The sequence below is a fragment of the Ilyonectria robusta genome, assembly GCF_021365365.1.
Source record: "Ilyonectria robusta strain PMI_751 chromosome Unknown BGZ61scaffold_3, whole genome shotgun sequence".
Classification (NCBI taxonomy): Eukaryota; Fungi; Ascomycota; class Sordariomycetes; order Hypocreales; family Nectriaceae; genus Ilyonectria; species Ilyonectria robusta.
Window position 1 is genome coordinate 1,359,622 of NW_025764437.1, and position 22,831 is coordinate 1,382,452.

General features: G+C 56.0%; 9 protein-coding genes across 9 annotated transcripts; 5 read left to right on the forward strand and 4 right to left on the reverse strand.

The window, feature by feature from the left end:
* Positions 1–476: 476 nt before the first annotated feature.
* On the forward strand, positions 477–3,664 carry BGZ61DRAFT_490605 (armadillo-type protein; the record flags this gene model as incomplete). Its single annotated transcript, XM_046250348.1, has 2 exons — positions 477–641; positions 701–3,664. 2 exons carry the CDS (start codon positions 477–479, stop codon positions 3,662–3,664), a joined length of 3,129 nt encoding a protein of 1,042 aa, XP_046109514.1.
* A 238-nt stretch (positions 3,665–3,902) lies between these two features.
* Positions 3,903–5,144, reverse strand: BGZ61DRAFT_342858 (uncharacterized protein; the record flags this gene model as incomplete). Its single annotated transcript, XM_046239541.1, has 4 exons — positions 3,903–4,432; positions 4,517–4,819; positions 4,885–5,020; positions 5,112–5,144. 4 exons carry the CDS (start codon positions 5,142–5,144, stop codon positions 3,903–3,905), a joined length of 1,002 nt encoding a protein of 333 aa, XP_046109515.1.
* Positions 5,145–5,941: 797 nt separating this feature from the next.
* BGZ61DRAFT_343138 (uncharacterized protein) lies at positions 5,942–7,313 on the reverse strand (the record flags this gene model as incomplete). Its single annotated transcript, XM_046239566.1, has 2 exons — positions 5,942–6,823; positions 6,879–7,313. The coding sequence occupies 2 exons, from the start codon at positions 7,311–7,313 to the stop codon at positions 5,942–5,944; spliced, it is 1,317 nt and encodes a 438-aa protein (XP_046109516.1).
* Positions 7,314–8,748: 1,435 nt separating this feature from the next.
* BGZ61DRAFT_473427 (nitrogen permease regulator 2-domain-containing protein) lies at positions 8,749–10,189 on the forward strand (the record flags this gene model as incomplete). The annotated part of the gene is made up of 3 exons (XM_046248452.1): positions 8,749–8,791; positions 8,915–9,379; positions 9,435–10,189. The coding sequence occupies 3 exons, from the start codon at positions 8,749–8,751 to the stop codon at positions 10,187–10,189; spliced, it is 1,263 nt and encodes a 420-aa protein (XP_046109517.1).
* A 152-nt stretch (positions 10,190–10,341) lies between these two features.
* BGZ61DRAFT_343602 (uncharacterized protein) lies at positions 10,342–12,260 on the reverse strand (the record flags this gene model as incomplete). Its single annotated transcript, XM_046239613.1, has 3 exons — positions 10,342–11,515; positions 11,568–12,008; positions 12,064–12,260. The coding sequence occupies 3 exons, from the start codon at positions 12,258–12,260 to the stop codon at positions 10,342–10,344; spliced, it is 1,812 nt and encodes a 603-aa protein (XP_046109518.1).
* An 822-nt stretch (positions 12,261–13,082) lies between these two features.
* On the forward strand, positions 13,083–13,946 carry BGZ61DRAFT_528032 (uncharacterized protein; the record flags this gene model as incomplete). Its single annotated transcript, XM_046253194.1, has 1 exon — positions 13,083–13,946. The coding sequence occupies one exon, from the start codon at positions 13,083–13,085 to the stop codon at positions 13,944–13,946; it is 864 nt and encodes a 287-aa protein (XP_046109519.1).
* A 954-nt stretch (positions 13,947–14,900) lies between these two features.
* BGZ61DRAFT_503337 (uncharacterized protein) lies at positions 14,901–18,159 on the forward strand. The gene is made up of 4 exons (XM_046251766.1): positions 14,901–15,303; positions 15,359–15,718; positions 15,783–16,100; positions 16,179–18,159. The coding sequence occupies exons 1-4, from the start codon at positions 15,292–15,294 to the stop codon at positions 18,000–18,002; spliced, it is 2,514 nt and encodes an 837-aa protein (XP_046109520.1). The 5' UTR covers positions 14,901–15,291; the 3' UTR covers positions 18,003–18,159.
* Positions 18,160–19,246: 1,087 nt separating this feature from the next.
* Positions 19,247–19,854, reverse strand: BGZ61DRAFT_473431 (CybS-domain-containing protein; the record flags this gene model as incomplete). The annotated part of the gene is made up of 2 exons (XM_046248453.1): positions 19,247–19,617; positions 19,674–19,854. The coding sequence occupies 2 exons, from the start codon at positions 19,852–19,854 to the stop codon at positions 19,247–19,249; spliced, it is 552 nt and encodes a 183-aa protein (XP_046109521.1).
* Positions 19,855–20,142: 288 nt separating this feature from the next.
* On the forward strand, positions 20,143–22,565 carry BGZ61DRAFT_503339 (histone acetyltransferases subunit 3-domain-containing protein). The gene is made up of 2 exons (XM_046251767.1): positions 20,143–20,756; positions 20,882–22,565. The coding sequence occupies exons 1-2, from the start codon at positions 20,291–20,293 to the stop codon at positions 22,345–22,347; spliced, it is 1,932 nt and encodes a 643-aa protein (XP_046109522.1). The 5' UTR covers positions 20,143–20,290; the 3' UTR covers positions 22,348–22,565.
* Positions 22,566–22,831: the final 266 nt, after the last annotated feature.

Here is a 22,831-nt window from a genome sequence, read left to right on the forward strand (position 1 = left end):
CAGGCTTGGCGGGTTGCCTTCGGCACAAGACGTTGCGGTAGTCGAGTTTCCACACTGTCACCACACAAATTCTTCATGTAGAGTAAATGAACAGACTCGCCGATCAAACCTCTCCCAGTTTCACTCGTCTCCTATAAAATCTCCCCCCAGAAACTCCCCCAACAGCTCCCTTCTCGCCGGTGATGTTGACGGATCTCGTATTACCCCTCCATAGGATCCCGGAACCCCACCACAGCGATACCGAATTCACTGCCTAGTACGCCTGGACGGGGCAAAATTCCCTAACGCAGCCCATCCCTCTTCTTCCCCTCCACTCTTCACGTACTTCACGTACTTGACGTACTGTATCACTCCGCGGTCCACAGTCCGCAGTCTGCAGTTCGCCGTACCGCAGTCGAGCCTCGTGCCGCGAGCCTCGTGTTGCTGGTTCCATCGACCATTCCTGCCGCCCCTCTGGACGGCGCCCGGCACCAACCATGAGCTTCGCCATCGAGGTTCCTGGCGACGCGAACCCGCTGACCCTCCAGACGCTCTGCCAGGCCCTCCAGTCCGCCACTTCATCCGACTATGCACAGCGCCAGACCGCTGGCCAGCAACTCACCTCGTGGGAGCTGCAGTCTGGCTACTATTCTTCGTTACAGGTAGGGTTTCCAGTTCCCAGGGGGCTTCCGTGTTCCGTGACTGACGAATGCACTTACAGGCCATCTACCTCGACAAGTCCCTCCCCGTCGACATTCGTTTTCTCGCCGTCATCCAGCTCAAGAACGGCATCGATCGGTATTGGCGACTTTATGCACAGGTCAAGAACAGCATCAAGCCGGAGGAAAAAGCTCTCATCCGTCAACGCCTATTCCAGGGGACCATCGAAGAGGAGGAGTCGAACCTCGCTTTACACAATGCACTGGTTGTCGCCAAGGTTGTTAGGATCGACTATCCCTCCCAGTGGCCGGACGCGCTAGGAAGCATCATCGAACTTCTTCGTTCCTCTCGAAATGGTAGCCAGAAGCATCTGCATGGAGTGTTGCAGATCCTGCTACGAGTTGTCAAGGAGCTCGGAACCGCCAGGCTGCGAAAGTCACAAACCGACCTGCAAGCCGTCACACCTGAAATAGTCCATGTCTTGTCGGAGATTTACGCCGAAAAGTCTACAGCATGGGTTGGCTACCTCAGTGGTGGACAGGGAAACAATGGCGAAGCAGATGTAGCTATGCTGAACAGCTTGTTTTCTCTCAAGATTCTCCGCCGCCTAGTCATTCTCGGTTACGAGCGGCCCCATGGAGACAAGACGGTCGAGCAGTTCTGGACCATGTCACAGAACCAGTTCGGTCAACTCCTCAACTTTGTGAGCCATGACTCAACGGTGCCACCCCAATATCAAGACGTCGTCGGCAAGCATCTCCTCCAGTTCACCAAACTCCACATCGACATGTCGGAAACACATGCTGCCAGCTTTGCCGTCCTTCCCAACTCCCTTTCCTTGGTTCATGCATATTGGGATCTTGTTGCAAAGTTCGCCGAAGTCTTTGACAAGTCTGGCGGCATTCGACAAGGCTCTGGGGAAGCAGGCACGGCAAAATCAAAGGTCGAAGGTCCCCTCCTCGAGAGACTAGCGCTCAAGGGCCTTTTGCTGCTTCGAGCATGCGTTAGGATTGGCTTCCAGCATGTGCAAACATTCAAATACCGGACCCCAGAGACCAAGGCAGAGCAGGAACAAGCCAGGGATATCATCAAGACCCAACTTCTGAAGCCCGACCTTGTCGTCCAAATCGTCAACGCCATCATCACTCATCTCTTTGTCTTCCGCAAGGCGGATTTGGACGCTTGGGAGGAGGATCCCGAAGATTGGGAGCAACAGGAGCAGAGCGAGGGAAGTGCCTACGAATGGGAGGTGCGCCCCTGCGCTGAGAAGCTCTTTCTTGACCTTCTCACAAACTACAAAGACCTCTTAATCCCCCCTCTGCTGTCGTACTTCCAGACTGCGCAGGCTCCCCAGGCTGATATCGCCACCAAGGAGGCGGTGTATACAGCTATGGGCCTTTCAGCGGCTCATGTCTTCAATGTTTTCGACTTTGATTCCGTACTAGCCTCTACCATTGTTAACGACGCTCAGCAACAAGGCGGTTTGTGCATGGTGTTGCGACGACGGATAGCTATCCTCGTCAGCCAGTGGGCTCCTGTCAAGCTAGACGATTCCAGTCGGCCATTAGTCTACCAGATCTTCCAACACTTTCTAAATCCGGAGGACCAAAACAACGACCTGGTCGTTCGAATCACAGCGGCCCGGCAACTACGCTGGATTGCCGATGAGCTTGACTTCAGTGTCGACGCGTTTCTACCCTACACCTCCAATGTCCTGGCCCAGCTCATCAACCTCATCCAGAACGTGGATGTCGATGAGACCAAACTTGCGATTCTCGAGTCCATTAGAATCCTTGTTACCAGGATGGAAGAGCAGGTATCTCAGTTTGGTGACCAGCTTATGGCTGCTCTTCCTGGTGTCTGGGAGAACTCTGGCACGGAAGAATACATGATCAAGCAAGCGGTCATTGCCATCTTTGCCGCTCTGGTCATGAGTATGGGTAGCAACTCCCAGCGCTACCAGCATTTTATGGTGCCACTGCTGTCTGAAGCCGCACGTCGGGGATCTGACTTGCATGTTCACCTAATCGATGAGTCGCTGGAGCTGTGGAATTCCATCCTGATGCAGAGCAATCCACCTCTAGCACCTGATGTGATCAACCTCGCCGAGTTGGCGCTCCCACTTCTGGAATACCAGCCCGAAACAGCATCACAAGCCCTCTCCGCCATCGAATCCTATGTCCTCCTTGCTCCCAGTGCGATGTTGGAAGACAGGCTACGACGACCAACTCTAATGGCCTTGTCAGGGGCGCTTGACTCGAGAAGTCGCGAGCATGTTCGCCTTGCTACGGTTTGCATCGAATACCTTATCAGGACCGCTGTCGAGTTAGGGGGTTCAAATGGCGTCTCGGTGATTATGCATGACATGGTTGAGATTGGATTCATGAACAAGATTCTAGAGAACCTGCACGACTCTTGGGAGGCACACCAGACCACGGGTCCCAACCGGAAAGTCAGCAAACTCAACACTGTCACAGAAGGAGACTACCTCGCGGTCCTCGCACGGCTGGCACTGGCGGAACCCACCCTATTCGCGCAGATGCTGACGAATTTCGGCCCTCTAGAACAGGTTTGGGGCTGGCTGTCGGCTGAGTGGTTTTCATATCTGTCGAACATGGACCAGATCGAGCGGCAGAAGCTCTTCCTCTTGGGTCTCACCCGCCTATTGGAACTGCCCTCACCGATGCAGGAACTCGTGCTGGGCAAGCTTCAGGAATACTTTGACCTTTGGACCAATGCGATTTCGGAGCTGCAGGACGGCGTGGCCAACGGCACCGACACGCTGATCTGGGGCCCCCTAGAGGCGGGCGAGTATGATACCCCGAAGATCGTGGCGGAGCGCGAGGGACTTGCCAAGGACCCGGTGCATACTGTTCACGCGTTTGAGTTCGTAAAGATGCGACTCCAGGACTTGGTGGCCCGCGTCGGAGGCGATGCTGCGTTTGAAGAGCAGTGGGCTTCCAATGTCGACAAGGAGCTGATTGCAAGGTTCCAGGCCCTGGCGAGTGCGGTGCAGCAGCAATGAAGGAGGTGGGCATTGGCGCAAGGGAGTGTGGGATTATGAAGATGAGTTAACTATTGAACGACGAGATGACCGAATAGACCATGAATATCGAGGGATTTGTGTGAACAGTTTTGTATGAATCAGAGTGTCGGCTCTATCGTGACCCATTTGGGCGAGTTGCAGAGCGAGATGTTACAGGTCAACATTACGTATCTTAGACATCTAGCTTGTCTAATACGGCTTTATTCCCACTTAGACATCACAACTTGCTCTCTCCCTCCTGAGGAACCTTGACCACCACCTTTCCCCACGTCCCTCTCCCTCCCAGGGCCACCAGGGCATCCGCAACCCTTTCCAGGCCGACAAACTCCTCGTCGGCGTACTCGGTGCCGCGCAGCTTGCCCTGCTTGACCAGGTCCATGATGCCCTCCCACACGCGCGGGATCGTCTCGCGCTCGTTGATCGTGTAGGCGCCCCAGTGGATGCCCACCAGCGCGATGTTCTTCAGCAGCACCTTGTTCATGGCCACCTTTTCGATGCTGCCCGCCGCAAAGCCCACGATCAGGATGCGCCCGTTCCACGCCGTGCACTTGGTCGAGAGGTCGACCAGCCCGACCGGGTCGTACACGATGTCGACGCCCCGCGATGACGGCGTCAGGGCCTTGACCTTGGCTGGCCAGCTGGCGTCGTTGTAGGAGACGACGTGGTCGGCGCCAAAGGACTTGGCAATGTCGAGCTTGCGCTGCGTTGAGGCCGTCGCGATGACGGTGGCGCCAAACGCCTTGGCCACTATCAAACCGTCAGCCGTGAACCGGGTCCCTCTTGATGACATCCATATATAGATATATATTTCTCATAACACCATCAGCTTACCCTGCACGGCCGCAAGACCGACGCCGCCCGCCGCAGCATGCACCAGCACGGTGTCGCCCTTCTTGATGCCGGCCCTCACGACCAGCGCGCCGTAGCTCGTGGGCGCCGTGACGAACAGGCCCGCGGCCTCCTGGAAGCCCCAGCCCGGCGGCACGGGCAGCAGGGACGCCTCCTTTGCGCAGACTTTGGTGGCAAAGGCGCCCTGCGTTGCGCCGAAGACGCGCGAGCCGGGCGGGAACTTGGCGTTCTTGGGCCCGGAGATGACGGTGCCGGCAAACTCGGAGCCGGCTACCCAGGGGAAGGCTGTGGCGGAGGGTGTCAGTGAGGAGACCTCGGAGCAAGAGGGAGCATTGTGAAGGGGACAGTACGCGGCTGGCTCTGGTATTTGCCCTGGACCTGCAGGATGTCGAAGAAGTTGGCTGCGGCGGCGTGGACTTGGATGAGGTAGTCATCGCCCTTGGGGACGGGATCAGGGAGGTCCTGGACCTTGAGCTCGCTGGGGCCCTAAAATCGAACATCAGCGCTGTTTGGTACATAGGATAGGATCCCATCTCTCAAATGAGCGGGCATCAAGGGGAAATGGTTGGACGCGGACCTTGACATATTCCTTGATCTGGATTCCACGCATGATGGGCGGGTAGAATAGGATAGGCCGACAGTAATCAATCAATTACGAGAATTTGGGTCTGAACGGGGAAAAGTTCTCAGCAGCATACGTTATGATCAATGGAAATCAAAACAGAGACCAGAAACCGGGGGAATGCTGGCATTTAACAATGACGAATTGGCCGACCTGTTTAGATCCGGGGTTCGTCTGGGGTAGCCACCGCTTCAGATCGCGGGGGGCCCAGCGCGAGCCGAGGCATCTCTGGCTATGCGCCGAACGGCGCCACTCAGCGTCCGTCAGCGTGGGGGAGGATCTGATCGGCGCGGCGGGCGTTGCAAGGTGTGCAATCGGGGTTACACGAATGCTTTAGGCGAACGCCTCATATAGGAGCTAAGTTAATATTATCCAAGCTACGAGGTTGCTTGTTTGTTAGTCGACAGCGCTGTTTAGCCTACGGTACCTCTCATGATGGCGTTGTTACAGCTTCTCATGATGAGGTGAAAACACCACCGCCACATTCAGTCAAGTTATGCCGTACCTCAAGGCACATCCACAGTTCTTATAAGAGTTGTTTAATTTTGACTTGCTCGTCAATGCTTGATATCATAACAGCATCATACTAATCCCTCGAGGTATGCCCTGTTCTCGCCCAGGAGCCTCTGGCCCCGCCCCAGCTCCAGACTGTTATTACTCAACTTGCCTGGACTTGATTGCTTCCACAAGGCGCCGACATGAAAGCGTGCCTTGCCATCAACAACAAGACCGACAAGCCTCCATATCGAGGCCCAATTCCTTCTTGTATCTCTCCGCCTCACGCCTCACGACTCATTCAGGAGGTGCTCAATGGCGCCTTGGACGCTTCCTCCACTGCGCCTCAGGGCCGCAACGTTTCTATCGAAGTCGAAGAATCCCATGTCATTTAGCTGACGCAGCTGTTCCGCATAGCGCTCCTCCGGGGGCCGGTTGTCTGCAGGCGCTGCGGGCGCGGCTCCTCCTCCCATCAGTTGCATCATTTGCTGCATCATCTCGGGGGTCATTCCGAAGGGGCTTGGCTGGGCACCTCCTGGGGGGGCAAACAGTGCCGCGAATGGGTTCCCCGCGGGTGGGCTCGATGTACCCTGGCCGGGGGTGCTTCCTGCCGCCGCCGGTGTTTCCGTCGTGCCTTGGCTGGGCGTCGTTCCTGATCCAGCCTGAGGAGTAGCCGTCTGGCCTGCGGTTTGACCTGTGAATGGGTGCGGCCCCGACATCGCGTTCAAGGCCTGAAGCTGTTGTAGCATATGGGCAATGTTCGGTTGGGCGCCATCTCCACCTTGCTGGCCGCCCAACATACCGGGCATCATGAAGGGGTTGAGGAAGGGGTTCTGCTGGTTCTGATTGGCGCTTGCAGGATCAGTGGCACTAGGTGCAGCTCCCTCGGGGCTCGTATCCGTGGCGCCAGGAGCAGGGAAACCCCCCTCGCTGCCTCGCAAGTTCCTCTGCATGCGCATAGCCTGGCCCATCATCTGAGGATTGCTCATCATCTGTCGCATGAAGGGTGACGTTATGATGTCTCGAGCGTTGGGCATGTTTCTTAGCATCGGGTTCGATTCGATGAGCATGTTGACGAAGTCGGGGTTGTTGAGGGCCTCGTTCATTGACTGCTGGACGTTGGGGTCGGACATCAGGCGCTGAATGCGCTCCTCGTCCATGGGAGGGCCCATCTGGAAGGATGGTGGTTAGCATTGTGACACAGTCGTGATGGGCGGGTGCACTTACACCACCGTCGGGTCCAAACATGTCGAGACCGGGGAGGTTGATCTGGTGGCCAGCGTATCGAGCGCCAGTCAAGCCAGCCAAGGGGTTGTTAGCAGTACCGGAGGCCATGTTGGTAGGCACGGCCGGGGGTGTAGAGGTAGACGATGCGGAGGCGGGCTGGGTCTGGTTGCTGGCAGCGCTCTTGACCATGTGGATGGTATTGTTGTGCTTGATCTTGTAGTTGCTGAGCGGGTCGTCGTTCTTCATGACGCGGCCGGAGTAGATCAGGCGTTGCCGCTCAACCGGGACGTTCTCGAGGTCTTGGCCGGCCAGCTTGGTCTTGAGTTCGAGGACGGTGGCAGCCTCGGACATGGTGATGGAGTGGATGGTGTCAGATGAGGTCTTGACCTTGAAGGTGACTTGAGCGTCGCCGCTCGACTCGGCGTTATCGGCCATGGCGACGGGTGAGGGAGGGAGAGCGGGGATGCGCTAAGGAGACCGAGGCTGGGTGTTGAAGCCGGACAGAACGGGACGGGACGGGATGGAACCAGAAAGTATGCGGGCAGGACGCGGTAAGTGAGAGGTTATGGCGGGACCAGGGATCGCGCGGGGACGGTTGTCGAGATGAGGGATGAGGCTGCCAGGCAGAAGAGGGGGAGGAGGGGTGGCAGGGCAGCAGCGCAGTGATGGACGAGCTGCGGCGGCGGACGTAGCGTTAGACGATGCTGTAGCTGGTGTTGGCGATGTTGGTGCGAAGGTTAGGTTGCGGGCGAGGCTGAGAGGCAACGTGGGGTGAGGCGAGGTCGGGAAGTCCGCCGAGCTGGGAGGTGCCGTTGGAGGTTTGAGGCGGGTGCGGTTGGCGGTGCGGTGCGGCGGTGCCACCCTGGAGCAGTTGCTGGCGGGGAGCTGGCGATGGCGATGGATGGAGATACGTATGCGCCGGCCGTGGTTGGTGGTTGGTGAGCACAACGTGGGGCAGTAGCTGCAGCGCTGGCTGGCTTCCAATGGCGCCCGATGCTACTGGAGCTGGTACCTACGCGATGCTGTGCAGTTGCGTTTGCAGTTGCGTTTGCAGTTGCAGTTGCAGTCGTAGTCGTAGCGGGCACAGTGACAACCGGAGGGGAGGGATCGGGCCAAGTACTAAGGCAATACAGCGGCTCGGTTTTTTGTTTTTCTTTCCTTGTTCCTCCTTTGGCCGATTAATGAGGTTCTAAAGACGAAGATTTCCATACTCAGCCATCCTACAAAACGTCGTCTTTTCTTTTGGGGCCGCAATCCGCTGTTCCATCGCCGTCCACCGTCTTCTCTCGCCAGATAGCACCCAACAGCCAGCCATTACCTACCAATCTCGGATAGTTCATTGCCCCGGCGGACGCAGGGTTCCGTAGGCTCGGCCCAAGTCGCCAATTCCGTCACCCAACAATCAGTAACCAATAACGGACAAACGGCTAACATGATGCATATCCACAAGTTGTTGCTGCTTAGACGCCCATGGCAAAAGTAAAGATTCATTTCATTATACCTGATTATTCTGGTTTTGGCCACGGCTACAATGCTCCAATTTCCACCTTGTCACCAACAGCTGTCTAGGGTAGGCGGATGACAAAAGATGCTGGCATTTGCGATAGTGTTATAGTGGGGTCCTGAACAACCTCACCGAGGCCGTCTGAACTCATTCACTCAAGCCACAACCTGCACTTCTGCATCGCCAATATAAAGCCTCTGGCGTCTCATTTGCCCAAGGCGCATAGCTGCGAGGGCCCGGCGAACACAGCGCTACCTGGGGTGCGCCATACACCGCTGTAACGCACCTCGCTGCATGCCATTCTTTGAGCCCGCTCATGACGGCACCCGAACATGAGAAAGTGCACCGTATGAATCGCCGCCCACCATGATTCAAGGCATATTCTACGCAAGATTCTTTCCCCAGGAAGGTGAGAACCCCTGCCAATTGGCCTTTACCTGCGATGCTCTCTTCATGGTTGCGCATTGCGTCATGTCGCATCGCCTCGCACATCTCATCTCATCGCCAACCTGAATACTCACACCATATCCAGGCCCCAAAATCGTCGCCCAGTCGCCAGCCGGGTGCATCACGCCTGTCGAGAGCTCTACCAAAGCTCCCCTCATCGACTTCGACGTCCTGCAAGAGTACATCATCCCGCGCCAGGCCTTCTGCAACCGCTACCTGACCATCAACACACCCGATGGCAAGTACGCCGTCCTGGGCTATCCCGTCGTTATCCCCCACACAAAGTACCTCCGCAATGAGTTCATCTTCAACTTCGGCCTCGTTCTCGATGCCGACGAGGACCAGATGCCCTATGAACGCGTTGTCCGCCGCCTGGCATCCACCTTCTCCGAGATGGAGAAGCAGAATGAGTACCTGAGCCAGAACGAGGGGAGAGGCTGCGGTCCTCTTGGCTGCGGCATTGGGGGCGGCGGGAGACGACCCATTGATAGTTTACTCCAGATTGTCAAGGAGGACTTGGATACCTACGGGGAGTGTATGATTCCCGTTGGTAAGCTTACCCTAGTCCTGATAAGACGGCCATAATGACTGACACCGCACCACAGACGAGGCCAACACCATCAACATGAAGCTATTCCCCCACCACCCCCAGCCCCCCGTCGTCAAAGGCTGGCACGTCCCGGTCCCCAAAACCAAGCTTACCGAAATCGTCGACCCGACCTGGGACCTCACCCTACAAAGGGTCATCTCCCATATCGACGGCGTCTCCGACGTCCGCCGTATCGCCCACGCCGCAAATGTCTCACTCGACCTCGCCAAGACGGCCCTCCGCCACCTTCTCTACTACGATACCATCCTCCTCCTTGACATGTTCTTCTTCGGCGCCTGCTACGCACTGCGCCCGGGCATTCACGACTTCATCGGAAACGTTGATGGCATGGTCGACGAGTGCGCGGCCTACGTATCCCACGGCCGCGGGCGTGTTAGCAACTACCACCTCATCAAGCTCATGTCCACCTTCGTACAAGGGCGCACCATCATGGAGTGGCTCAAGGGCCACCAGGATTCCGGCTTCGAGGTCCTGAGGTATGTCGATGTCCGCCGGTTCGTCCAATTCGGCATCATCAAGGGCTGCCTCTACCGCGTACACAAGTACGTCGTCTCAAAGCAGTACCTGGCCGCACTGGCATCCGGCCAGAGCCGTCCGATGTCGGGAGGGGATCCTCTGCAAAAGTACACGGATGGGTGTCACCACTTTGAACAGATCATCACGGAGCAGAACCTCACAGAAAGCGAAATCATGGAGAAGCTCAAGGCGCTACCTGTTCCTAAAGGCGACTTGACTGTCCTTTACCAATGAAAGCGGATAATATGGAAGGACAGAGAAAAGTAGGAGTGTACTTTTGTAGAGTTATCATTTACATCAAGTCTATGGTATCATCCAAAATACAATAGTGTACAGTGTATCTTACAGGGTGTGGTCGAGCCAAGATTCGCACATCTCTCGCCCCCCTACAATTGTGACTTGGGTCCTTTGCCCTTCCCCCGCTCGCGCACCTCTTTTTTGCTGGGAAATTCAATGCCCGAGTTGTTGGCCACCCTGCGTGACGAGCTAACCAGCCTCTGGCTCGCAATCGCGGCGAGTTGCTCGTCCGTCAACGCCTCTCCGCTCTCTTCGGCATCGCTCTTGAGCTGCTCCTTCATCCGTCGGACAATACCGGTGTAGGGCTGGCCGGGGTAGATCTCGCCGCTGGCGTCCCACTCCTCGTCGCTGATGAGCTCCACGATGCGGATGTTGTGCTTGCCCTTGCGCAGGATGAGCATGCGGTCATCGATCAGGTACCGGGCCGTATCCTCGGGAAACCACGCCTTCATGGGGGTCCACGACAGATTGCCAGGGACGAGGCCACGGGTCTGGCCAGGCTGGGCAGCAATGTACGCGCCCTGCTGAGTGACGAGGCGCTGGCCGTCGCTGCTACTGGTGGCGAGGCCAGAGGCGAAGAGAATCCTGGCGGGGGACTTCTTCATGATGGACCGGGGGAGCTTGATGTCACTCCTCGGGGCATTGTTGGGGGTGATGATGCCCGAAGACTCCGGGGGCTCGTTGATGACGTGGGGGAGCTTGCCACCGAAGCGGAATTCGTGCTGCTTGGCCTCCTCGAGCGCTCTCTGGGAGCCGTGGACGAGCGACACGACCTCAAAGGCCAGCGCGTGCTGCGCACTCCTCTGAGCAGGGTCCTTTTGATGCTCCACCATGACTTGTTGGATGCTCTCAAGGGACATGAAGGTAAACATCTTCAGTAGTCGCTCAATCTCCTCATCGGTTCGTCGCATAAAGAAACCGTACAGGTCAAAGGCTGAGGTCTTGAATTCGTCCAGCCAGACGGCGTTGCCAGCACTCTTGCCAAACTTTGCGCCCGAGGAGTCGGTCAGGAGAGGGACCGTGAAGCCGATGGGGTCGTTCTGCCAGCCCGCGGGCATCTTGGCGTGAGGGGCCTCTTCAGATTCTCTGATGATCTTGAGGGCGTCGCATCCGGCGACGATGTTGCCGTACTGGTCGGAACCTCCGATCTGCATCTGGATGCCTAGCTTGTTGTACATGTGCCAGAAGTCCCAGCCTTGCAGAAGGGGGTACATGAACTCGCCAAACGACATGCCGTCTCCCTCAGTCAACTTACGCTTGACGCTATTCTATGTCAGTCAACCTGTCAAGTGATAAAACAGGAGAGAATACTCACGTATCGCGACTTAGCATGGGGCCAATTCGAATGTGTCTGCCTATCCTCTTGACAAAGTCGTAGAGCGTCAGCCCGCCAAGCCACATGTTGTTGTTGAGAAGGTGGTGCTTGGCAGCCCAGTCGTTCTGGTATCCATGCTTCTCCTTGAGGTGTTGGACATTGGCCCAGATCTTGGTTAATTGAACGTGGATTTTCGTAATGTTCTTGGAGATATCCGAATTCGACATGATATCTCGGCTCTCTAGTCGGCCGGTAGGGTCACCGACTCGCGCAGTCGAGCCACCGATCAAGGTGACGGCGGGGTGGCCGTGGAAGTACATCAAGAACATGGGCATCAGTGGCAGAATATGGCCAACGTGCAAAGAGTCGGCCGTGGGGTCGATTCCAACATAAGCTCCTATCCTCTTAGTGCGCATGATTTCCTTAATCGTCTCGGGGTTGCTGGGCACACGTCAGGCCTGGTTGAATTGCTACCGTACTGCGTAGAGTGACATACCCTGCGACATCTTTGATGTAGCCGCGCTCCTGGAGGATGTCCCAAACGTGAGGAAGCTCTCCGGTCTGGATCTTCTCGGCCCTCTTCTCCCATCGCTCTTTGCCTTCGTTCTGCTTCTTGATGAATGTAGTGGCAACGCCTCGTGTTCGGGAGAATTGGAGAAGTGGTCGTAGTGGGTTGAGGCATCGTGGGCGCATGACTGGTCTCGCGCTCGAGAGCTTCGATAGGGCTGCGCGAGACGCCATGGCGATCGGAACCGGTTGGAGGAATTGAGGGATGTCCGGCAATCTCACATTGGTCGCCCAGAGAAAGAGGAATAAAAGGTCGTAAGAAAGCAATCCCGAATCACACGATCCACCTTGGACAGCTCCCGGTCCACAAGCTCCAAGTCACTTAAAAAAAATCCCCGCGACAAGACGCATCTCGAATTCGTACCTCCGGGTTCGGAAGAACCATGCACCCGACCAGAAACACCCAAACTATAAATTTACAGGTCGGATTGAATGCCTTTCGCTTGCTGCATCTCCTCGCATTCCATTGTGATGCAAGTTCTTGTGGAGTGTGTATTTGCTTCATGAACGCGATTTTCCAGCTGTTGAAGTGCTCTCAAGCCCCTGTTCCGTTATCCTGGCTTCAGGCGCTTGTTCTACTGCAGCCACCACTGCGTCGAGGTCTCAGGTACCTGCTGGCCAGGCTCTTGTACTAACGTGAAACGATTGTTCTGGAGGCGAATATACAATCAATTATAGTTCATGACCGAGTCTCATTTTCCTCAAGCACCTATTTCCACTCAGCAATTTTTATTAAGAATTCCCCGCCATTTTGATCCTTATTGAGAGGAATGAGTGAGGGACGCTTTGCTCTTGCCGAATGACTCAAAATTCCGAGTTCCTGCCCAGCTCTGCCATAAGGCCACAAGGGTGCCAAACCATCTAAGCTAAAAACTTGGCCATCGATCACGTTTCTCCTCCGCCGACCTACCTAGGCACCGATCTAAAACGAAATGTGATGCTCACATCATGGACGCATTAAACGAACTCGAATCACTCGCTCAATCCTCAGCCCATGGCGACCCTCTCCCAGGAGGACCAGAGGCAGAGACGATCCAACAGTACATGGAGCTATTTGACCTCAACGAGAAGGAAGCGATCGACAAGATCAATGAGCTGCGCGGGTTCATTCCCAAGAAGAAACCCGGCCTTAAACCACGGCCAGCTGCTGCATATCTCGTTAAGTTGCAAGGGATACTGTTGGATGCCGAAATGATCAAGTCTATTGCCGGGCTCGCGGAGGTTCCGGAGGTGGTCTTCGGCACCGACGACTCCGGGCACGAGGCCGTGTTCTGCCGGGTGGACCCTAGCACCCGGACCAAGATTGCGACTCATTTCGCCGCGAACAACCTGGGTCCCGTCCCAACATTTCTACAACTCACGCTTGCTGGAAAGGCTTTGAGCCATGATTCTCCTGCCCCAACGCTTGGCTTAGATGCCACGTTGCCGCAGAACCGGCCCAGTTCAATTGGGGCCGCCATTAGGCCGAGTCAGGATGAGTACCCAGTATGGTACTTCTTCTATGGGCCTCTGGCCGACCCGAACGAGCTCTCCATCATTCTGCGCCTATCTAGCGAGCCCGAATACAGCCCCGCTTCCATTGCTGGTGGGCGATTGCTTGCTTGGAACGCCATCGTGGACGCTGAGAGCGACAAAATCCCAGCTGAGATCGAGGGCAAAGCCTTCCTCGTGCGAACTCAGAAAGAAGAAGAGTCGCTCCGGTTCTCGGTCACCGACAAGTTTGAGGTGGTGCGGTGCAGGATCCGGTTCACCGAGAGCGGCAATGTGGTTGACGGACTGACGTTGCGATACGTTGGCACAGACCTGAAGTGACCCCCGTTTACCATGCCGGTTGACTGAGTCTAGAGCCTCGGCCGTATCATGGCATCCTGAAAGACCCGAGTGGTGGGTGGGTTTCGACGGCATTTAGAGCTTGTCAAGCACAGGTGCCATGACAGCCAAGCATCACTGCTACCCCAGAGTTCCCACAAGCCGTGGTCCAAGGGTCCTGTCGTGCTCCGTTGCTGATTTGCTACTGCTGGTGGTCCCCTTGCACAAGACCATGACGGTATGAGTGCGGCGGACGGATGGGCGTGAGGTTTCGCATTAGAAAGTTGACGAAACGATTGGCACGACGAGAATAAAATGCCGCACAAGATAACTGACCTTCGCCCGCGTGCTCAGTACACCTACCAGAGGTACCTTTGGGACGCCAGGCTTGTGCTGTCCTGTCTGCTCGTTCTAAGTGTCGTGGTCGATGGACTCCTTACACGACTGCTTAAAGCCACATGTGGTGGGTAACTCTATGCTCATTGGTCGACGAGATTTCCTATTAAGGGAATGCATGGTTCGTCGACAGCCCGCTAACACGCCCAGCCTCTGCACCCCAGCCGAACAGCAAGAGGCCATGACGCTTCTAGCTGCTGGAGGTAGTTTTCGTAAGGACAACTGTGCTGCGTGTGGTTGCAGATGAGATGGGCCTTTCGATTGGGGAATCCGAGGGCGCTGTGGGCTCAAGCCAGGCTAGTAGGATCAAGTCGGTTCGCTCTCAGCTATCACTGGAAGCTCACAATCCCACTTTCGTACGAGCATCATACGTATCACACCGTCCAGAAACCCCTAATTTTGCATTGCTTCGAGACGGCGCGGATCTTCAACGATGAACAGAGCTTGAGCCGTTCAATCCCCCAAACCCCACCCACACTACCGTGGCCAAAGCAGCCGCTCATAGCCAAGCATGGCACATGTGCGCCGCGAGCGCAGCCTCACCACGCCCCTACAGCCGCACGGCGCTCGAGCATGTGCTCCAGCCATTGGCTCACGCCTCCGTCGTCGATTCGTGCCCCCTTCCTGGCCATGGACCCTGGCGGCGGGGTACTGCCATCCAGTGGGGTCCGACGAGATCCCTAGTGACGATTGTCCTCTCGAGCAAGTAGATTGTCGTCGAGGTATCATGCGTGAGCGACTGAGGGGTCCGGACAGGTGCCGTGCCGCCTTCGATGAGTCTCGTGGGCAACCTTCTCGTGCCTGGGCGTATATATCCTTGGCTCGCCGTGTCGTGTCCCTCAGTCTGATCCCAACTTTCAACTTGATCGTGTGAACGGCTTTCAACACTGCTCTCCTAACTAGCGCCTTTTCAACAACTCCTCTCTCTCTCCTTGAACAATGAGAGAGTACCATGGCTTCTCATGTTCGTCCTCCCCATCTGCGCCCCTGCTTTTTCACGTGCTAATCAATTGACCCAGGGTGGTAACATTTTGTCCTTGGGCTCTGTCCCGACCCTCCTCGGTGGAATCGTAGCAGCTGCATTGAGCACACTCTGCCTTTCCTCCGTCTTTGGCGGGAACAAGGACGAAGCCCCCGGCCTGATCAAATCTTTTTTCCTCTTCTTTTACTCTTCCTTCCTCAAGCCTCACCAGGGCGACTCCAAGGGCAACCAGCAGGATGCCCTCGAGAGCTTCTACAAGAAGCAAGCCGGGGCTTACGATGCCACGCGGAAGGTCCTCCTCCGCGGTCGCGAGGACATGCTCGCGCTTGTTGCCGCTCAGCTCAAGTCTAAGGCTGAGAACGAGAACAACAAGAAGAACAAGCGGATCTGGGTTGATGTGAGTGCAATTGAGTGTGCTTCAAATTGATTACTCGCAAATATTTACCCGTGTCCTTCACCAGATTGGCGGCGGCACTGGCTTCAACATCGAGGCCATGTCCGAGAACGTCGACGTCCCTACCTACTTCTCAAGCGTCTACCTCGTCGACTTCTCCCCATCTCTGTGCGAGGTGGCCAAGAAGCGATTCGAACGACTTGGCTGGAAGAACGTCAAAGTCGTCTGTGAAGACGCTCGCAAGTTCCGCCTCGAGGACCACGAGCATGGTATGGGATCCAACCCGGCCCCTCCCCGGTCCCCGGCTCTGAGCTACTTCAGCAAGCCGCGTCCCGACTTTGGCGGTGCGGATCTTATCACCTTGTCGTACAGCTTGTCAATGATTGTGGGTGCCAGAAACAACTCCAAAATGAGAAGGAATACTTCGCTTTGGCCTGGGAATGCACTAACCCGCGAACCTTAGCCCGATTACTACTCAGTTATCGATTCAGTGACCTCGCTGCTGGCCCCCCAGGGCATCATGGGTGTCGTCGACTTTTACGTCCAGAACAAGGTCGATTTCGCTTTCCGAAACTACACCGGCGGTCTGGTCGATCGCCACGTCAACTTCCTCTCTCGAAACTTCTGGCGCTCCTGGTTTGATCTCGACCGCGTTGGCCTCGAGCCCAGCCGCCGAGATTACCTCGAGTACAAGTTCGGTACTGTTCTCAACGTCAACACTCGCAACAAGGGACTGGGTGCCATTCCCTACTACATTTGGCTTGGATGCCACAAGAAGCCCTTCTCCTCGTCCAGTCTTCCCAATGAGATCGTTGAGCGCATCGATGCCCTCGCCACTGAGTCGCCTTACCTGCACCCTGTCAACCAGGGCGATGCTCTGAACCGGGCTATCGAGAGATCCGCTCCCGAGATCCGCTCCAAGGCCTTCCTCACTGCTGTCCAGAACCTGTCGTCCAACCTCCCTCTGCCGTCCTTCTTCTACCAGAACCATCACTGGCGCATCTACTACGACGACCAGCTCAAGAAGCACACCCAATTCAACGACGAGTACATCTATGCCTTTACCTGGGAGGATACCCGTGTCGACGAGCGCCTTCTGAAGCTAGGCCCTGACGACAAGGTCTTGGCAATCACTTCGGCCGGTGACAACATTCTCTCGTACCTCACTCAGAGCCCTGCCCGAGTTCACGCCGTCGATCTCAACCCCACCCAGAACCACCTCCTCGAGCTAAAGGCCGCCGCCTACACCTCCGGTATTCCCTATGATGACTTCTGGAAGATCTTCGGCGAGGGAAAACACTCGCAGTTCCGCGACCTGCTCATCACCAAACTGTCTCCTCATCTATCTGGCCGTGCTTTCCAGTACTGGCTCAAGAACATCCACGTCTTCCAGAACAGCAGCGGTTACGGCCTCTACGACACCGGCGGTTCCCGTCACGCTATTCGTGTCTTCCGCTGGATCGCCCGTATCTTCGGTCTTCGGTCCGCTGTTAAGCAGCTGCTTGAGACTAAGACGCTCAACGAGCAGCGTGAGATCTGGCGCAACAAAGTCCGCCCCGCCCTGCTGTCTAAGCTTGTCTGCAACCTCGTTGTCGCCCAGGAGAGCTTCCTCTGGGCTGCTTTGGGTGTCCCCAAGAACCAACTGGCCATGATTGAGGCTGACCACGCCGAGTCTGACCTGGTCAAGGGTCCCAAGCCCACCGCCAAGAACAACCGCTCGCACGCCATCTGGCACTACATGGTCAACACACTCGACCCCGTTGCTGAGGAGACTCACATCGCCGAGAACAACCCGTACTACTATGTCTGCCTTGCTGGGAAATTCTCTCGCAAGTGTCACCCCGACTACCTCAGCCCCCAGGCTCATGCCAAGCTCTCGCGCCCCAACGCACTCGACGGCCTCCGCATCCACACTGACGAGCTTGAGGAAGTCATCGCACGCATCACGCCCGGAACCCTGACCGTTGCCGTTGTTATGGACAGCATGGACTGGTTCGACACTGGCTCCCGCGCAGCCGGTGCCCAGATCACGAAGCTCAACCGAGCTCTCCAGATGGGCGGCCGGGTGCTCCTGCGCTCGTCGGCTCTGACCCCGTGGTACATCAAGGAGTTTGAGAGCCACGGCTTCACTCCTAAGCGCCACGGTGCCCGCCTTGACGGTGCTTGCATCGACCGGGTCAACATGTATGCCTCTTGTTGGATTTGCACCAAGTCCGAGAACCTGCCCCCGCCTACTCCCGAGATGGACCGGGTAGGAGGCGCTGAGATCAGTAGCCTGACTATCTAGTTGGGGATTGGTGAAGGGAATGGTGGAAACTGAACTTGGAAAGTGGAGGAATACGCTCGTTCTTGATGCAACAATGGAGTGGGGAGTAGTTTGGTGACATGATGGAAATGAATTCAAACAAACAAGTGACGCGATGCCGAAATGAAATAAATTTGACGCATGCTATTGTGCCTTATTCGCTGTGACGGCTGTCTCGATGAGCAATTAGTCACTGCAGCCTATTCGATCACGCCCGCCTTTTACACCCGAAGATAGATGTTTGCAAATGTATCTGCGATCCTATGTAATACACATAACTACTGACTGATTTATGATGAATGTGTCCAACGATTATTACCCACCAGCACCTAGGTTAGAGACATAATAGTTGGATTCAAAGCGGGAGCCAAAGAGAAGCATTCGACAGGTCTATCGCATGGATTAATATACTCTATGGCATCAGGCATGTTACCAAGTGTGTACCAATATTGTCTGCGACAACTGTATGTCTTTAATCTATCTGACGATTTTGAGGAATGGGAAACTGTTAGTGGGTGTTATAGTATGAGGTATGAACCACAATAACTGCCATACATGGGGATTTCCACTTTTGCTGGGCTAGCACATCAATAGAAATCCAATTAATTCTTGTTATACAATGATACTAATATTAAGAGCTGGGATTTTAAATAATTAATTTGCTATTTTCTTGAGGATAATTGAACACCTAACTTCGGGTGCATAGTAACGAGCTTCTAGAGGTGACCCGCTTCCTGCATGTGGAGTTGGGAATATCCTTAGCCGGTCCGGCCCCGGCCACGGCCATGATCGGAATGTGGCCGGCCAATCACAGGCCTCCCAATTCAATATCCTCGGCAATCACTCCGGCGTCGATTGCATCCCACTATGATGGGAGACGGGTTGTTGACGCAAACTGGTGCAGCATGAGAAGAGCTATCGCTAAGACCGCTGTTTCTAGAGTACTACATGACAGCAAGCATCTGTATGCATTTTCTTTATTCAGGTCCCGATGGCGAATGGCGCATTGTTGCGCTATCAGCGCTGCGGGTTGTTGTCTCGGCGCGTGCGCTGCCAGCTCATCGCATTGGAGACTTCACATGCAAGAAATGGATTAAACGGCCAACCCAGCGTTTCATTGACAAAATAAAATAAATTCTATACAGTTGCCTGCAGCAATTTGTCTGCCCGACAATCCATGTCCACTCGGCAATTCATGTCCACCCGACAATTCATCTCCCAAACACTTAGGCCCTCCAGATTCGCTTGACAGCCTCGGTAATACCGACATCGTTGGTCTCAAACTCGTACAGTCCCACGCCAACCGTGACAGTGGCGGCGTTCAGGAGCCACCAGAAGACCTTGCGGAGGACAGGGTACTTCTTCTGGGGGATGTAGTCGATGACGACGGATTGGAAGCCCATGTGGGAGTGAAGAAGCAGGACGCTGCACAGGATGGCATCGGTGGTAGGGTTGAGCGAACCGGAGGCGAAGGGGGTGACGACCAAGGGGATGAGGCCGGCGGCGAGGAGGCGCTCAAAGGACCAGTGGTAGGAACCGTGGGCGGAGCTGGGCTCGGGGATGGGAGCAGGGTCGTTGACGGTGCCAATGATGCGCTCTGGATTCACGGGTTAGCAAGCTCTGGCGGGCAGCAGAACTCTGCGCAACACGTACGAGGGCCCGGAGGCAGAATGGCGGATCGTCGGGCGGTGTTGTGGAAAGCCGCGACGCCCATGAGCTGGGACTGGAAGCTGGGCTTGACGAAGGCGCCTCGGGTCGCGGCGGAGGGGGTGGCCGCCCATCGAGCAGCCAGGGCGGTCTGCCGGAGCAGAGAGGGACGCATAATTGAGGCCATTGTGAGGATGCGGGAGCGGCGCTCAATTGGTGGCTATTCGAGGGCGTGAGGGCCGAGAAGGACGAATGTGGGTGATGACGGACTGGACAAAAGCGAGGATCTCGGTTGGTGCACTCGGCCCAGAGTTGTATTTTACGCTAGCATTGGACGGACCAAGCTTGGGAGGGGGATCCTTTTAACGCATACAGACCAGCTATCGGGGTCCGTCCCACACGTGCTGGTACCCCCCATTTGGTACCTGCCGTCGTACCCGCAACAGTGAAAGGTAAGGTACGTACCTTTGCGGCGCCTTGATGCACGTCCTCCGAAGCGCGCCGTCATCCCTCCGTTCCTTGTTGTCGCATCTCGAGATCCTCCGACTCCATCGCATCGACCCTCGCAACCGCCCCCTAATCGATCCGCCGCTGAGGCACCTTTTACCTATACCGTCTCCACGATGCCTCCAGGAGGACCGGCCCAGAAGGGCACCGGCAAAAAGAATTCCGCGGCCATGCAGAAACAGAGCCGCAACACCACGCCAGCCCCGGCCGCAACAGCCGCAGCAGCTGGAACAGCCAGTCTCCCGCCCCAGGAATTCTACGATCCGGACTATCTGAACACTAGAGTTATTCTCTTCCGGAATCTGACATATGATGACCTCGTCGACCAGTCGGCGTCCAATGCGACCGTCCCCGACTCCAAGAGCCTCGACGGCATGATTGAGCGCCTCAAGAGCCTCACCAACATCATGGAGAAGCGCTCCACCTTTTACGACCGCGGCATGCGCCACCTGGCAGATGAGCGCAAGAAACGACCCACCGAAGACTACGACCGCGGGCGCGCAGAGGGCGAGCAGGAGGGGAAGCGACCCAAGCATAAGCGTAAGAAGACTGATAGCTTGGCTGCTCCCGATGGCAATGTTGGTATGTCTCCCCACCCACATTTTGCGCGTTAATTCTCCTTCGCGCGCTTGACAGCTGTCAGCACTGTTGGCTAGCTGACATGAATCAACCATGATTTCCCCCCCATGCTAACGCATCCACGATAGAACGGTCGTCCCCTCTTCGAGATTCTAAGAGCAAGCACACACGCAACGAGTCAGCCAGCTCGTCCTTGTCACCCGCTGCAGCAGCTTCACCATCCGCAATGGAAGTCGACGACAAGACAAAGAAGCAAGAGGGGGAAGAAGAATCAAGCTCCGAGGACGAGGGTGCGCCGCCCCGTCGCGAGGTACCCCAGTCGCAGACCTTTGGCGAGGATCCCTCGACCTTTCCCGACCCGACCGTATACGAAATCAGACCTGTGTATCCTGGCATGCCGGACGATCTGCGAAAAGAGATTTACTCCGTTGCCACCTATCCCAGGAGCGACCTTGCCGACCTCATTGCTGGGGACCCGCCAGACAAGGACTTTAGCAATGCGAAGCCGAGTAGTCAAATTAACTTTTCGACATTCTCAACCTACGTCGACCCGTTCTTTAGGCCATTTTCTGAAGAGGATCTGGCATTCTTACGAGAGCGGGGAGACCGGGTAATGCCATTTGTGATGCCAAAGCGCGGCAAGCGACACTACACTGAGGTCTGGGCTGAAGAGGATGGTGCAATGTCCGTCGACTCCCCCCAACAAGGCCGCGACAAGCTCCCACCAAACCAACCTCGAGGCGGCATCGAGAACATGGACGACGACGTTGGCGAAACTGATAAGCTCTCTGTCGGACCCTGGTTGGCCCGGCTGATGCAAACGTTCCGACCCGAGGCTCGAGCGCAACCCGCAGAGGAAAAGCCAACTACGAATGGCGTGACAAACGGAGATATTAGCATGAACGGCGATGCCAACGGCGAGGAACATACTGGGGGCACTGACGACAAGTCAAATCCTCTACAGCCGGCGACCTATATGCCCGAGTCCATGTCAGAAGCCTGGAAGAAAGCAACTCATCCCAAACTCGAGTACTCGCAAGTCGACGAGCGCATCAAGCAGGAGCTTCGACATATCGGATTCCTCCCACTGGAAGGATTCGAGGCAGAATTCGACGGCCACTACGACGATGAGGTGGCTGCGAGATTGCGCCTGCTCCAGTCACGGCTCAAAGAGCAGATGCTTATCAACGGCGCACGCAAATCACGCCTGACTGACCTTGTTCGTGAACGCATGGCGCATCAAGAATACCAGACTATCCTGGAGGATCTCGACTCGCAAGTCCAAGCAGCGTATCTTAAGCGAACGCGGACTATGGGCAAGAGCAAGAAGAACAAACGGCCAGGAGGCGCTGGCGGAGGTAGCCACTTTGTGGGCGGCGCTGCGGGTACGGCGCGGCCGGGCATTGGTGACCTGACCAAGATGCTCATGGAGCGGCGGAGACGATGGATCGACACGATTGGATCAGTATTTGATGATGAGAGCTTGGGCAAAGTCCCTCGAGCTACGGATCCTGAGAGCTCCATTTTCAAATCCAAGGACATGGCGGACTTGATTAAGAAGGAAAAGGAGCAGTGGGATGAAGAGGACGAATGAGTGGAGGTAGGCGTATGTATGGCTCGAGTGTCTGTCTGGGTCTAGGTCTGGGTCTAGGTTGCTCGTAATTGTTTTTGTTTGGAGAGGTGGCGTTGAAAGAGTACTGGGATTTGGTTTTATGGGGGAATAAGGTTAACGAATAGCATGCGTGTTTTTTAAATCAAAGCTAGAGCTGCGTATTGCGGGCTTCAACACTATGTTTGCACATCATGGACGGGGCACTCTCGGCCGAGTCTCTCTTGGTTCTAATCCACTGGGTTCTTGGGCGGGGACGGGCGAGGACACTAGTTGAGAGGCGACGGCCGTTCCCGCCTCGGTCAGCGGTCTACTCCTTCACGGATGAAGCAGCTGTAAGTTAGAAATTCGAGCCAAAAAGAGAAGATGCAGTATGGGTATGCAGATGTCCCTGACACTGCGTTCATCGCCACCATGTTTGGCCGTTCGTCGACATGTCGCATCTCGACTTCGCGGGCGCAGTGACCAA